At 39.0% G+C, this 16,216-nt stretch overlaps 1 protein-coding gene across 7 annotated transcripts in view; it reads right to left on the minus strand.

Moving 5' to 3' along the window:
- The window catches only part of KIAA0825 (KIAA0825 ortholog), a 784,945-nt gene that overhangs the window by 386,839 nt on the left and 381,890 nt on the right, over positions 1–16,216 (minus strand). For all 7 annotated transcript variants that reach the window (XM_073624511.1, XM_073624512.1, XM_073624514.1 and 4 more), the window contains 3 exons: positions 13,474–13,665; positions 3,920–4,141; positions 1,382–1,790 (listed from right to left, as the gene is read on the minus strand). In XM_073624511.1, coding sequence (XP_073480612.1) covers positions 1,382–1,790; positions 3,920–4,141; positions 13,474–13,665 — 823 coding nt within the window. The remainder of the gene's footprint in view (positions 1–1,381; positions 1,791–3,919; positions 4,142–13,473; positions 13,666–16,216) is intronic.

Genomic DNA, 16,216 nt, shown 5'->3' on the forward strand with positions numbered 1-16,216 from the left:
TAATTAAGACCAACTCAAAGTTGACATATAGGGAAAAGGGGGATGTTGCGTGTTCTTTACTTTATTAATATACAGCATTTAAATGTGTTTGCATTTGCATCATTGGATGCTAGTACAAAGGCCGTCTGCATCCTAGCTACTGACACTATTAACAGAGGACACACTGAACTGTAGTTGCAGCAGTAGGTGCAGCCTGTTGTGGTACTCTGAGAGCATTTTTCATCAGATCTGTCTTGTCTGTGATTGACAGCAGATGGCAGTGATGGATTTCATAGCTGCTTTTCAGTCCAATAGTGGCTTTGGAATCTGCCCACTTCCATCTGCTGTCAATCACAGCCAGGGTGAACCTAATGTGGAACTAGTCTCTCAGAGTTCTTCATTAGTCTCTGCCCACCTGACAACTCAAATTCACAGCCACTATGCCTGTTGAGTGGGGGGATTCTTATGGGGAACCCTGAGAGACTAGTTCCCCATCAGGTCCACCCTACCTGTGATTGACAGCAGATGGCAGTGGGCAGATTCCAGTTAGACTGAACTGGACTCTGAAGCCAAGCCCCATTCATTTTAAGGAATAGGGAAGGGAGTGTCAGATGGAGGATGAGCAGGAAACTTGTTAAGGTGATGTAACTGAGCCTGCATCCTAATATGGAATATTCTCAGCAGTGTTATATTAAGAACACTCTGACAAGCACCTAACATCCTGCATTAATTGAATGACATAAAAAACGCAGACACATTGTGCAGTTAACCCTGTGATGTGCTGAGGTGGTGTGGATAGCGATGTTCCCTCTCCATTTATATCAGCGACAAAATGTTATTTAAAAAAAAATTGAATAATGGATTGAGCTAATAATTATTCACAATTGTTTCCCCATAAAATAGCCCATTAAGACATTTACGGTCACGTGTATACAGATTTGTTTATCTGAGACAGCAGATGTTATATCTTCCTGCTATATATTTTTAATAATACAATATATTTAGAAAACGAATCAGCTCTGCAAATAGAGTAGTTTTAACTGTACCAGCAACAGGACTACTGCATATCAAGATGCAAAATAATGTTCTTCCTAAAATAGCCAGCAGGAACAGGTTCCATTCTAACATGTTTTGCACTAGGCACAGCACTTTCTCAAAGAATAAAAAAATCATTTTAGTTCAAACCAAGGATTTCCTTTAGACATATCCAGTTTTCGTAATATTATGTTACTTCTCTTATGGTTTACTGTGTCCTTGCAAGTAGGAGGTCAAAACTATATTTTAGAAGTGGTCTATCAACTGAAATCTACAGTGGCTGATCATTGTTCAGGTGCTGATCCCACTGAACCATCAAAGATAATACTTTTGACTGCTGTATATGCTAAAGACACTTTAATCTTACCCTTTACAGCTCAGAGTTTTGGCCTTTAGCAGCTGGTTTTCAATCCAGTCAGGTTTTCGTTTCTGTAGATCTTCAAGCACTCTTTGGATATCATCCTTGGAATTAGTGGCTTTGAATTCAGCTATCTTTTCCAAGCACACGCAAACCAAAGCAAGCCTCTCGTGGCTCCATCTAGACAGGGTGGTATCTGTCAGCTGTTCTGTGGCATTTCCATCTTTCAGTACATGGCATATAATTTCAAATAGGTTCCACACTAATATCCCTATATTCTTTACTGCAGGGTACTGTTCTGATATTTTTCTTTCGGAGAAAGAGTAGAAATACTTTATAGGCAGAAGCAAGCAGGCAATTACTGAAGGTAGCTTGTTGATTACAATGGAGACTGCTTCAGCTGTCAATCTTGTGAAATCTAAAGAAAAGGAAAACAAATACCATGATCCCGAATGCAGCTGCCCAATAATAGCAAGAACGAGCATTAAAGTAAGCCACTCAGCCTCTAGCCAATGTAGAAAAGTCATGTAAAAAGCCAGGTCACAATTCACAGTTAAATACAATGTAAAATACCTCTTTTGTTACTCAGTATAGACAATTTACTTTTGTGTAAATATTTGAGAACATCAGATGTATTTTTACCTTTACCATTGTTCATGAAGACCTGTATAAAAGATTTTCCATATTAAACAAGATACTCAGCTACTAAATTATTTGTATGCCATTGACACATTTTAGATTTTTACATTTTTCTTGCTACCTATGATTATCTTTTTAATAAACTTATCCTGAATTACAATTACTAACTTTTTTTATTCTTCCATCTCTGATTCAGAGGTTTGTATATGGTAAAACAATTACATAATATACATTTAGTATTACAAAGGCATGCAGTTCTATTTGATTAACACTGGATGTTGCCAAAGCTATTAATTCTTCTTGAAAGAAGTTTGTTTAAAGTATATGTGAACCCTAACAATAAATCTTATTTCCTTCCTTTTGGTTTGTTACCATATAACTAAAAGTGTATACATCTCTTTGACCTGTTGATCCTGCAAAAAAAACCAAAAAACTTGTGAGCTGATAATTTTCTGCTCTTTTTGCCTCTGCCGCATTATCAGTTAGCAGTCTTATCAACACCCCCTACTTATGTTATGGAGAAAAGAAGCTACCTGTAGTCATAAACCACTTCCTGCCCCAGGTGCAAATACTGCTGCTCCACAAATACAATGCAGGATGAGAAGGTTGTCATCATAGGCTAGGAAATGACACTTCTTGTTACATTGTTGTTCCTGTTTTTAGACACACTTTAGACCCCTTTCACACTGGGGCGGTGCTGGCATTGGCAGGGGTTTACCGCTGTTATAGCAGCGCTTTTCGGCCGCTAGTGGGGCGCTTTTAACCCCTGCTAGTGGCTAAAGAAAGGGTTAATAGCGCCTGTGTTGCAGCGCAGCCGAAACGATTTGCAGGCGCTTCAGCAAAACTGCCAATTCATTTTATTGGGCAGGGGTGACCACCCCAAAGATGCTGCTTGCAGGACTTTTTCCTGTCCTGCAAGCGCACTGGGGTGGCTTGAGAGGTGCTTTTCAGGTGCTTTACAGGTGCTATTTTTAGCTCTAAAACGCCTGAAAAGTGCCCCAGTGTGAAAGCGGTCTTAAAGTTGAATTATAGGCACAGAAAAATACATTTTTGTAGCAACCCTCTCCCCACATACACAGTATATACTGCTTGATTGTCTAGGAAGGCTTTAACAGAATGCAGTCCATATCTTTTACCATTGCCCCACATGCTCGAAGACCAGTTCCTGAAAGCTGCTAATCTTTGCCCCCTCGCCAACCTTATCACAGTGGTCCTACATTGTTTGTGTGCATGTAAAGGGCCTTCTCACATTCTGGCTGGGAGAAGACCAGAGCACCAGCTGCTGCAGGACAAAGATACAGGACATGTATTTGCTTTTCTCTGAAAGACCTAGACATAACTAGCAGCATTTTATGTGCAATGGGGGAAGGCAGCTAAAATCCTTAACATAGGTTCAAACCTGGACTACAAAATATAAATATAACAATTTTCTCTCCTTTAAGCTTCGTGTACACTAGCCTACATTTACCGCAGCCGTGAAAAATAGCGAAAAAATTGCAGCATGCTTTTGCTGCATTTTGCGGTTTCCTACGTCTGGCGGTCAAAACGTTCCTATCCTGAACACAATTCTTCCGTGTTCAGGAGAGGGTGGTTGAAGCTCGCCTAAACGCAGCAGCTCCTAAATTCTGCTGAAAGCCTGTGTGTACATTGACACATACTGTAGGCTTTTATGGAGTTGAGTTTAGGAGCTTTGGCAAAAAAACACCAAAAGCTCCTAAACTCAAGTTTAGGAGCTGCCAGTGTAGGCTAGTGTACATGAAGCCTTACAGAAATATATATCAGCTATTGGTGGATAATTTATTTCTCTTATGCCGTTCATCTAAAACAACTGATCACCAAGTTCATAGTTAAGTACATATGGTTTAAACCACTGCAAATAACCCATTTAAAAAAAAACAAAAACCTTACCTTTATGCTTTGCCTCTTTTCTATCCAAGTTCCTGAAACTCCATTTCTCTGGTAAAGCTCTGAGCAAAATATCAGTAACATTACGATGATGTGAGCCAGACAGAGAATGATCGCTGGACTCCATGGATGTGATAAGAGACACCACCTCTTTCACCATGCCTCTTACCGATTTTAAGAGGACTCGCCTTAAAAACTTGATCACTACATTTGTACTAGTATGTCCTTTAAAAAAAAAAAAAGACAATTAAAATCTATATCCTTGTAATAAATTCTCTTAAACCTAAAAAATAACTACTTTTCATCAAGATGCTAATTAGAGCAAATGTTTTAAAAAAAAGCTAATATGAATGAAGATCTTAAGGCTAATATGAATGATGCACTTTAGTCCACATATTTCACAAAACTTCCAGGGCCTGTGGATCTGTAGCCTGAGGGATAACATGGAAAAATGGTGCAGAAACAGCTCTCTGCAGAAGAATGGTGCAGTAAACTGTCCATCTTCTGTGAAACAACAGGAAAATCTAAGCCTAGCCACTTTGCCCACCACAACATTCAACAGAAAACTGATTTGTACATGAATAACACTCGGTAGTTATCCGATTAAAGTAGATTTAAATCCAATCATTAACATATGTGTAAACCCTAACAGTGGAATTAATTTCTCCCTTTTAGTCTGTTAAATATACCAGTGTTTTGTTTTATTTGTTCCATATGTGCAATAACATTACCTGTCGACCTTCTGAAAATGTTCTGTGCTCTCTGCCTCTGCTGCACTTTTAAGAAGTCATGTCCCCAGCTATCTTTGTGATACTACAGAATAATCCCCTCCCTATTATATGAATGAAGAAAAGAGGGGTTATGTTCTGTAGTAGCCCTACAACATGAAGTGTGCTCGTGGCAGGATTAACAGATGAAGGAAAAATTAAAAGGATTGTAGCCACAGAAATAAAAAAATGGCAACCTGCAATGTATTACATAGTCCCATACTAGGTAAGGTTGAATAAAGACAATAGTCCATCCACTTCAACCTGTGTAGGTGCACATGTCAGCCAGTTTCTATATTTATTTCCCCTATCCCTGTATGTTGTGTTCTTTAAGATGCATATCCAAGAGTCTCTTAAAAATATCCATACTCCCCGCAGCTACCACCAATTGTGGAAGAGAGTTCCACATCCTTATTGCCCTGACAGTGAAAACCCCCCTACATAGTTTAAGGTTAAACTGCTTCTCCTCCAATCTCATTGTGTGCCCCCATGTCCTCTTACACTCCTTGAGACTGAATATTATTTTTCCTATGCTGGGATCGCCACTGAGGTATTTGTAAATCGCTATTGTATCTCCTCTCAAGCGTCGTTTCTCCAACGAGAATAGATTTAGTTTTGCAGTCGTTCCTCGTAATCGAGTTCTTCCAGTCCCCTTATTAGTTTTGTTGCTCTTCTTTCGACTCTCCCAACTTCCAGCACATCCCTTCTGAGGAGTGGTGACCGGAACTGGACAGAATACTGCAGATGTGGCCTAACCAGAGTTTTATAAAGTGGCAGGATTATAGTTTTATCCCTGGAGTATATCCCATTTTTTATGCATGCTAATATTCTGCCGGCTTTGGTAGCTGCAGCTTGACATTGCATGCTATTTATTGCTCAGTCTGTCATCTACTAGGACCCCCAGATCTTTCTCCATCCTGAAGAAATGTAGAGAACTTCTATTGTGGGATTTTTGAGGCAACAAAAAAGATAGAGAAATGATATATTAAAATTTCATTTATTTTACAAAATACTTATAGAAAAAATTCATAGAAAAAGTTCATTTGAAATTCCAATACATTACATTGAATGTTAAAAACATTGTAATTTGAAAAGGAGAAAAGTGATACTGCCCGCAAAAGAATTCGGAGACCTCCAGAACAACTGGTGGTAACGGAATACAATCTTCATCAGGGATATTGTATCACTATTTTTCAATTCATAATTATTCAACTAGCAGGTGCATTCCCCATGGTCTCAGAAAGGAAGGTTCCCAAAATCACAACACATGCCCCTCATAAATCCTCTACAGGAAGGCCGGATAAAATAGATCCAAAAAACGGCGCTTGAAAAACAAGGTTTCCCAGGTGCCTATACAGGAAGAGGGGTTCAAGTGTTTAGAGAGGTCACCGAGCAAGCGCTCTCTCGTGATTAAACTCCTTCAGCTGTCAAGCTGAGAAGAGGAATGGCCATATAATTACGAATTGAAAAGTAGTGATACAATATCCCTGATGAAGATTGTATAAATACTACTATTTGAAATGCGTTGCATGAACCGCTTTTTCCGTTACCACCAGTTGTTCTGGAGGTTTCCGAATTCTTTTGCGGACAGTATCACTTTTCTCCTTTTCAAATTACCATGTTTTTAACATTCAATGTAATGTATTGGAATTTCAAATGAACTTTTTCTATGATTTTTTTCTATAAGTATTTTGTAAAATAAATTATATTTGAATATATCATTTCTCTATCTTTTTTGTTGCCTTAAAAATCCCACAATAGAGGTTCTCTACACTTCTTCAGTATATAAGGGATGATGGCAACTACATGTCCAATCACATGAGTCATCAATTTTTTTTCAGATCTATCTCCATCCTTGATTCCACCAGTGGTTCTCCACCTAGTGAGTAGTTTACATTTATGTTTTTTGCCCCCAAGTGTATTACTTTATATTTTTCCACATTAAACCTCATTTGCCATTTATTTGCCCACTCGATTATTTTGTTCAGGTCTTTCTGTAAAATTTCTATATCCTGATGTGATGTTATTGCCCTGCTTATTTTTGTGTCATCTGCAAAAACTGAGATTGAGCTATTTATTCCATCCCCTATAACATTTATGAATAAATTGAACAGAATTGGTCCCAAGACAGAACCTTGGGGTCATTTTTTGAATATTGGTACCACATTGGCTTTTCTCCAATCAGCTGGTACAAATCCTGTCAGTATGCTGTCAACAAAGATTAGGAACAATGGTCTGGCTATAAACTGAATGAGTTCTCTGAGGACTCTCGGGTGTAAGCCATCTGGTCCTGGTGATTTATTTGTATTAAGTTTATCTGGTCTTTCCTTCACTCTGGCCTCTGTTAGCCACGAGGGTATGCCCTGTGATGTGTCACTAACAGTACTGTCGCGGTCGCTATGCCCCTCCTTTTCCTGTGTAAAGACTGAGAAGAAGGCATTTAGTACAGTTGCCTTCTCTGTGTCATCCGTAATCATCCTCCCATCCTTGTCTTTTATGTGGGCAATGTGCTCTGATTTTGCCTTTTTACTGTTAATGTATCTAAAAAATTACTTTGAATTCTTTTTACTCTCCTCCGCTATATGTTTCTCGTAGTCTTTTATGGCCGCCCTGATTGCATTCTTACACTTTTTATTGCATTTCTTGTAGTGTTGGAATGCTGACGGTGACCCATCCCATTTATATTGTTTAAAGGCCATTTTTTTTCTCTTTAATGGGGCTTTTTTTACATTATGGTTTAGCCGCCCAGGTTTCACCTTCACCCTTCTGTATTTATTGCCCATTGGAATTCACTGTATGATACCATTGTTTAATATGCTCCTAAAGCATTCCCATTTTCTTCCGTGTTCAATGTATCTAGGATTTTGTCCCAATTGATGTCATGTATTAATAACCGCAGTTCAGAAAAATTGGCACGTTTGAAATTTAGTGTTCTTGTGTTACCCTTGTGCCTCCTTTTTCTATGTTTTACGTTAAATGAGATCACCCTATGATCGCTAGATACCAAGTTATCCCGAATTTCCACATCTGAGATCAGACTAGGTTAGTTCGTAATTAATAAATCTAGCAGGGCATTCTTTCTTTTGGGGGAATCCACTAATTGGGACATATAGTTGTCCTGTAAGACATTTATGAAATGACGGGCCTTTAATGAGTGCGATGTCCCTTCTGCTCAGTCAATATCAGGATAATTGAAGTCCCCCAGTATGATGACATTTTTGTTACTGTATTTAGAAACACACATCTCATGTAACATGGAAATTAAAAAAAAAAAATCACATGTAAATGGAAATTAAAAAAAAAAAAAAATTGTATTTTTTTTTAAATATGCAGCTCATTAAAAGAACATCTGGTGATCCTGAAGGGGAAGCACTTATAGTGCTATAGAGTTACATAGTGTTATAGAGTAGCAACTGTCATTTCAATCAATGTCACATTCACCCTGGTTGAGACTACAAGTGTCCATGCCAACACAGACTGTGCAGCCATGGTCTAACTGTTGCCATTACCAGTATACTGGTCCAGAAAAAACGTGCAGCTGATGCAAAAAAAAAGAGTGAAAACTATTTTTTAAAAGAAATTGCAAACTAGGCAAGTTAAATGACAACCATTTATGACTTAGATCAACTTTAATGACCTATTGCAAAGTATATGATACATTACGCTTGAATTCATTTCTACAGAATTAGAACACTTTCTACAGTGTAAAAAAAAATAATTTAAAGGAAAAGAAGAACAGTGCAACATCTCTATAAATTGTACATTCTACAAAAAGTTAATTGAGGTGAGAAATGGGACTTTTTAAGGCACATCATTTTATATAAAACCATCTTTTATTTGATACATTTTAAAAATAATTTCAAACAAAACATACTCATAACAATAGAATCTTTATATAAGTAGTATAATCGAGTACAGAATTCTAAAATCATTACAACATCATATTGCATGATGCAATATAATGTTGCAATGATTTTAGAATTCCGTACTTGAGTATACTATATACAGATTTTATTGTTATAGCATGTTTTGTATGAAATTATTTTAAATATATATCAAATAAAATATGGTTTTATATGAAATGATATGCCTTAAAAGTCCCATTCCTCTCCTAGATTAACTTTTTGTAAAATATAACACTTTCTATGGTTGAGAAGAACCACCTTCTTGTCCCTAGGCATCTGATGACAAGCTGATAGAAGCAATCAAAAGGTGTCTCATGGGCAAATGGCTGATTATAATCCCTAAAAGATCAGTCCATCCAAAACATATTTTAGTTTTTGGTAGATACTTGAGTTAAACCACCTGTAAGGTTATTTACAGTAGCAAGAAAAAGTATGTGAAACCCTTAGAAATATCTAGTTTTCCTTTTGCCTTGGGGGCCATCTTGGCTGGTAGCCACAGTACTAAACTAGCTCCATTTATAGACAGTTTAACTGTCAACTGATGGACATATAAACATTTTCAGATTGGTTTGTATTCCTTTCCAGCCTTATGCAGATCAACTACTATTGATCGTATGTATTTTCAGAGCTCCTTTTTGTGAGGCACGGTTCATATTAGCTATTGCTTCTTATGAACAGCAATCTTAAAATATTTGAGTGTCTTATCAAAGTAGCTTTAAACCACACCTCCAAACTCTTTTCATTAATTGGACTCCAGATGTGCAAACTACTCCAATTACCTTTCGTTGAAATAAGTAAAGTGTGGATTTATGTGTCTATTATGAGGCAGATCTTTTGGAGGAGCTTGACGAAGTAAAAGTAGAAAGAAGACCCAAAGCTCCCAGGTGGAAAGAAACATTGCAATTAAAGCAGGGAGATTAAAATTTTGGGAGTGTCCATGATGCCAGCAGCTGATTCAGACCATATTCCACCCATCAGTAAAATATTACTTTTGGATGAACTAGCCCTTTAACATTTTACCCATACCAATATCTAAGTGTGCTCTTCTGTCTGCAAAGTTAGCTCTCTATCCAAAGTCTACCATGAATGATGGCATTGAGATAAATATACAAAATCCTTATTTTACACAATATTCCTCTAATATTTGTGTTATCACTCTAAAGAGCAAATCGAAGCTTATATAGTACACCTTCATTCCCTTTTTACACCACTGTGTGGTTTTTGTCTTATCTAGCTGAAAATAACACATCCATCTGTATAACATCACAGATAAGCTGGTTCTAACAGAACCCTAAAATACATGGTGCTCGCAATGTTTATTTTATACCAGTTTACTAAATATGTTCATATTTTTGGTGTTACATAAGTTGCTCAATTGAAAAACATACAGTGTATATGCCAATTCTAAAAAGGACAGTAATTACTTCAGTGCTTCAAAAGGATTTACAAGTAATCTGCGAAAGTTAACACACTGCAAGCCATCTGGGTTGCATGTCTTGTAAAAGAGACAGTATTTTATGTTCTTCTATCTCATCAAGACCCATGTTTGACTCACACTAAACTGGAGTTGTGCCGTCTTGCATTTTCTAGTTTTGTGACAGCTGCTGCATCTCAACTCTACATCATTGACAGACTTGTTTCTGGCGTGTGGATTGCATGCAGATGGAAATGCTGGTCATTTTACCAGATATTCACACTTTCACTGTGACTCAACAGCCATCAGAAAATGAAAAGCTGGAGCCACATGACAGAATATAAAGAGGTATAATAGTCCTAGTCTTAAAATACACAATTTTTGGGCCCAGCACTGAAAAGATAACATCTGGACACACTGTATACCAGCACAGTTGGAATCATAATTAACATCTAAACTTTTATATTCAGGGATATTTTTTTTTTTGCATTCAGTATTAATATTTAGCTTCCCAAGAAGCCTCTTAAAGCAGTATTAATTCCATGGCTGCAAACACTGAACGTTCAGAGTACTTCTTGTACATGTGCGGTACTGTATAATGTATCTTTTCTAAACAAGGGCAGGCGAAGAACTAAACACTCACCTGAGTTTATTTGTAATAAATAACTATATCTATGCTGAGTACATTGTGCTTGGCTGCTTGGTTATTTAAATGTCTGTATATAATATGTTATATATGTTAGGTACGCATTGAAAGTTTTTTTTTTTTAATTCAGTTTTGGTCAGAGCACCTAGATTCTCCCTACCACCTTGTATGTTAATTGGGACAGTAAGCCAATGAAAAGGTTACCCACAAAGACAGCAAGAAAACATTACATAGCTTTCGGTATCCCTCCCTCACTCTTCTAAAAAATAAACAAGTTTGGCTTTAGTGTTGTTTATCAAAACCTTCAAGTACTTGTGAATTGTTATGATATTATAATTTGTGTATACTTATCCCAAGGGTGTATGGCAATTGGATATTCCCTGGATCAACAATTTCTGGTGTTACCTATCAATGTTAATAACCAGTTAGAGCTGGGTGCATTTGTACGGTATAAGCACAAAATATACTTAAAGCAATCTACTGAGCCAGAATTAATTCTTGAGGGAGGCTATTCTATATTTTAGCAGCTCCACCTGTGGCTTTTCTTATACGGAGGTTAATGGCCTGAAAGTGAATAAATCTACACTAAGTTCACTATATGAACCACCTATGTGCTTATACATGGTGATCATATTCCCCCTTAACTGCTTCAGCTCCGGAAGATTTTACCCCCTTCTGTCAGACCAGACTGGAGTCAGGGAATCCCTCTCAACCCTTCCCTCCACTCTTCCTTCCACCCCAGCTGAGGCTTCCGATGTCCAACTTGGGACTTCCAGCCAGGAAGGAGTGGAGGAGCCCAGATGGAGTGAGGTATAGCATTCTTCTACAGATTTCTGGTCAATAAAGAAATGATGTTTACTAGATGGTATTATTGATCACTAATTGTTGATTTAATAAAGGCGTTTACATATCAATAGACAGTAGTGGGCAAAAATAATTGGGACAAGAATGAAAAATGCTGGGCTCAGGAGAGTCTGTTATATTTGTTAACATTCAATTTGCAACAGTCATGAGGTGAAAATTGTGTGTGATTGATGAAGAAAAAACTAAAACTATGTCCCTTTTTCATACACAGGAAGACCTCAGCCAGGACGAGGCTCTGGAATGTGGCACACAGGAGGAGGCTGTGGAATGTGGCAGCCAGGAGGAGGCGGGGGTTAGTGGCAGCCAGGAGAAGCCTGGGACCAGTAGGAGCCTGACAGAATCGCAGGTTCCTCCCCTCCACCTTCCAAACAAAAGACCCAGGAAGGGGAGCCACGTGCAGGATTCAGCTCTCAGGCTCATTCAGGGGGCTTCTGCATTCCTCAGAGCCTTACCCACTCCTGAAGAGGCCTTTGCCTGCATGGCTGCCACCAAACTGAAGGGCATGCAGGAGGGTCAATGCCTCATGTGTGAGAAACTTCTTTATAAAGTCCTAACTAAGGGGGTGAGTGGCGAAATCACACCCAATACCGATGTGATTGAGTTGGACCATCCTCCTCCTCCTGCCACAACTACACCACCACAGTCACAGCGTGGAAGGGAGCGTGGAAGGGAGACCAGAGAGTGATGGCCCTGGGTTCAGTCTGGTCTGACAAAAGATGCAGGCTCTTGTATGACCACAGCCTGGGGACACAGATGTCATCTGCTGCTTTCAGGATCTCTGGGACTTCTGGACCAGACTGCACTCCCTTAGATATGGACTCCTCAGGCCACCAATTTTGCTGGAAAATAATTGATGTGTGCCCTGGGGGCCAAAGGCTTCACCAATTTCTGCTGTTTCTCCAGGGTTGCCTCACTCTTTGTTTGGTTCTGAGCCCTTAATAAAGGAATTTTTGGTTCAATTATACTCGCCTATGTGTGTTTTCCTTCAAAAAGGACAGTTTGTTTGTGAGAAGGCAGGTACATTTGTAAACTACAATGTGAAATTAACAAGGGACACCAAGAAACCTTCTTGAGATTAAATAATACAAGATAATAATGGTGTTGTGGTAACTTGACACACAAAACACACACAAAAATATTATGGAGTAAAACCCAAAAAAACTAAAAAAATACATCAGCCTGGAAAAAAATACAAACACAAAAAAAAATAATCAGCTTTGAAAAAAATACAAAACAAAACTAAAAAAAAATCAGCCTTGAAAAAAATACAAAACAAAAATAAAACAACAAAAAAGAAATTTGGTCAGATGTGACAAATCAAAATATATTGAGGGAATCACGATAAATAATAAAGAAAGAAGTTTGTGAGAAGTCTGTGTGAATATGAGCAGCAAAACTACTTCATTCTTCTCACATTATAAAGAAGAAGAGAGTGCACTGTATTAAACAATTTAAAACATTGCAGTGTGACGAAAGTGCTGTAATTTTACCAGACCGAGCTGTTCCGTCTTGGAATTTCTTCTGAGCATGCGTGGCACTTTGTGCGTCGGAACTGGCCACACGCGGTCGGAACTGACGCGATCGGATTTTGTTGTCGGAAAATTTTATAGCCTGCTCTCAAACTTTGTGCGTCGGAAAATCCGATGGAAAATGTCCGATGGAGCCCACACGCGGTCGGAATTTCCGACAAAACGCTCCGTGTGTACGGGGCATAAGAAGGAGTTTCTACAGGTGACAGTTCAACATAGCTAAATCTATCTTATCCACTTACACAACTTGTTCTGCTCTACTGAGCCAGTATGGGCAAACTGAGATTTTCTGATATTTATGTTCTCTTGCATACATATAAATGAATCCTGAGGGTCCTGGTTGTTACAGTAGATGGCATATGTAAATGCATTCATGGCTAGATGAGCTGCGTGATACAAACATATACACAGAGAATCAACTTTGTGTTGTACCTGTCTGGTTACAGAGAGAGTCCCAAAGTTGCTCCTGATCCATGTATTTTTCCAGCAAGATAGTAAAAGAACAAGGAGCAAAGGTACAATAAGAAAAAACTGTCAGGATTGCTTCTGGTAAATTTTTGCCATTGTTAGCTTCCATCGTTATAATTTCCAAATTAGTTGATTCCAGACATGCTGCCTCCCTTACTGGAACAAAAATGTTTATAGTAAGGTTAAAACATTAAAACAAAGATTTAGCACAGCTTCCCTTACCTTAACACTGCATACCATCTTTATTTAAAATTGATCTACAGGTAAACAGTTTGTTTAAAATATACACATGTGAAATGTTTTATTAGCTAAATATTTTTTATTTTGCTCAGCAATTCACTGAACACTGGGCCATCTTGCAGACCACATTGCAATTAGGCAATTCATTTGGGCACTGGGCCCATCCCAACCTGTGGATTGAACTACGAAGGAGAAGCAACGCTGATGAGATCAACCCTTCTGTCCTTAATCTCGTAAACATGTTCAGAGATTAGGCTGACAGTTATCTCCAAAGCAATAGAACCTGTTGAGCTTCCTGGGAGCTAAACTATGGCTGGCCATACATTATACAATGTTCTTGTACCATATTCCTTTAGATTTACCAAAACCATATAATATGAGGTCAAACCTAAACACTTTCAATATGTAATAAATGCAATCAGAAAGGCCCTTGCACTAACATAGTTAAAGGTAAATCTAAATACAATTGAACAAGAAAATTATATAATGTATGGCCAGCTTTAAAGTACAATGTTACCTTCCTTAAATAAACTACTCCATATGTAATAGAGATGTAAGGAAGACATGTTGGAAGCACAGCCAGGATGATAACTATGGCTCCCTCCACAGATACAGACAGGATAGGACAGGGAGTGTAGGATTACAAGGTAAAAATAACAGAAAGAAAGTCTGAGGGATTGTTCGCATGTTGTCCATTGAGCTGCATTACCATGTCCACCTCCACACATGTATGGTGTGAACAAGGCACAAAGGAAATGCAGCTACATCATCTAAGGACTGATTAACGGAAATATAAAATGTTTTTCGTTTTAGGGTTTAGATATGCTTTAAAGACTAGTGTATAAAAGCTAAGATCATTGAAAATCAGTTTGAGTCTTGCTTTTATTTCTGCCTGGTAAATGCATTGTAAAAACACTTCCCAAATGCATCTCAAAGGCCCTAATATGTCTAAAAGAATTACTCGTTTGACTATCATACAGAAACTCATCCTGATTTCTACAGATAGTAACAAGTGGTTGACATTTGTCCCTGGAAATTTGCCATACTACCTATACCAAGCTGATGTAATAAAGAGTCTTCTTTTACTTTGAGTTAGACTGAGAATCATTTCTGAATGTCTTTGTGCATGCGTACATTTATTGTGAACAGTATTTAAAACTCAGAAAATTTAGGTAGTCACATGTATTGATTACATAATTATTTTTACAGCAGCACTGTCCAACATATGGCCTGTGGGATAAATTCTGACATAAGGGGTCAGTTTCCATGTACCCCATGAGTCAGTTTCTCTTGCCTATCCCAATCCTTGCAATTTTATTATCAGCTGAGCATGTAGGGCAGTTGAACTGGGTCTGGCACTGAGTAGGCCACTTTTATGACATCACAATCTTGTGAGCAGGGTGAGAATGTACTATTGTGACCTACTTCAGCAAATTGGATTGCGAAAAAGGTCTTTTATGGTGGTACAGTATAGAGCATTTTAGTAGTGGAAGCATTTAAACCAGAAGCCCATGGGTTGGTTTTACTAGATCACGAGTCTTAATGGGCATTTTATTATCTGGCAATACATTATCTTCTGGAATCATATTACTATTCACCACAACCAGCAGTAGCATATTAAAATGCCAGGCCATATACAGTACCTGACTGCACCAGAACACCAGGAGAAGAATCGGACACTGGGAGAAGAGGCCAGAGAAGTTGGAAGAAGACCCCCGAAGTCGGAAGAAGACCCCCGGAGCTGCTTAATAAATTACTTTAAAAACCTGTGTAGTGTGTTTTATTTATTGACACTTTTTTCCCTAGGTGAATGGGTAGGGGTACGATGTATCCCTTACTCATTCACATAGGGTGGGGGGCCGGGATCTGGGGGCCCCCTTATTAAAGGAGGCTCCCGGATTCCGATAAGCTCCACGCCGGCAGACCCCGACAACCAACGGCCAGGGTTGTCGGGAAGAGGCCCTTGTCCTCATCAACATGCAGACAAGGAGCTTTTGGGTGGGGGGGCCGCAGGGCGCCCCCCTCCCCCAAAGCACCCACCCCCCCATGTTGAGGGCATGCGGCCTGGTACGGTTCAGGAGGGGGGCGCTCGCTCGTCCCCACCCCCTTTCCTGACAGGCCTGGCTGTGTGCTCGGATAAGGGTCTGGTATGGATTTTGGGGGGACCCCACGCTGATTTTTCGGCGTAGGGGTTCCCCCATAAAACCCATACCAGACCGAAGGGCCTGGTATGCTCCTGGAGGGGAACCCATGCCAGTTTTTTATTTAAAATTTGGCCTGGCGTTCCCCCTCATGATTCACACCAGACACCTGTCAGCAATGCGTGTCGCTCATCGGGAAAGGAAAAAACACTTTTTACCTTTCCCAATGAGCGAGCCAGCTCGGCGCTGGCTCCCGCGACGGGGCTCGCAGGTGTCAAATCTTGCCGATAACAACGGCGAGATTGACACAATATTGCGGTCACCTA

This window comes from Aquarana catesbeiana, linkage group LG01 (genome assembly GCF_042186555.1).
Source record: "Aquarana catesbeiana isolate 2022-GZ linkage group LG01, ASM4218655v1, whole genome shotgun sequence".
Classification (NCBI taxonomy): domain Eukaryota; kingdom Metazoa; phylum Chordata; class Amphibia; order Anura; family Ranidae; genus Aquarana; species Aquarana catesbeiana.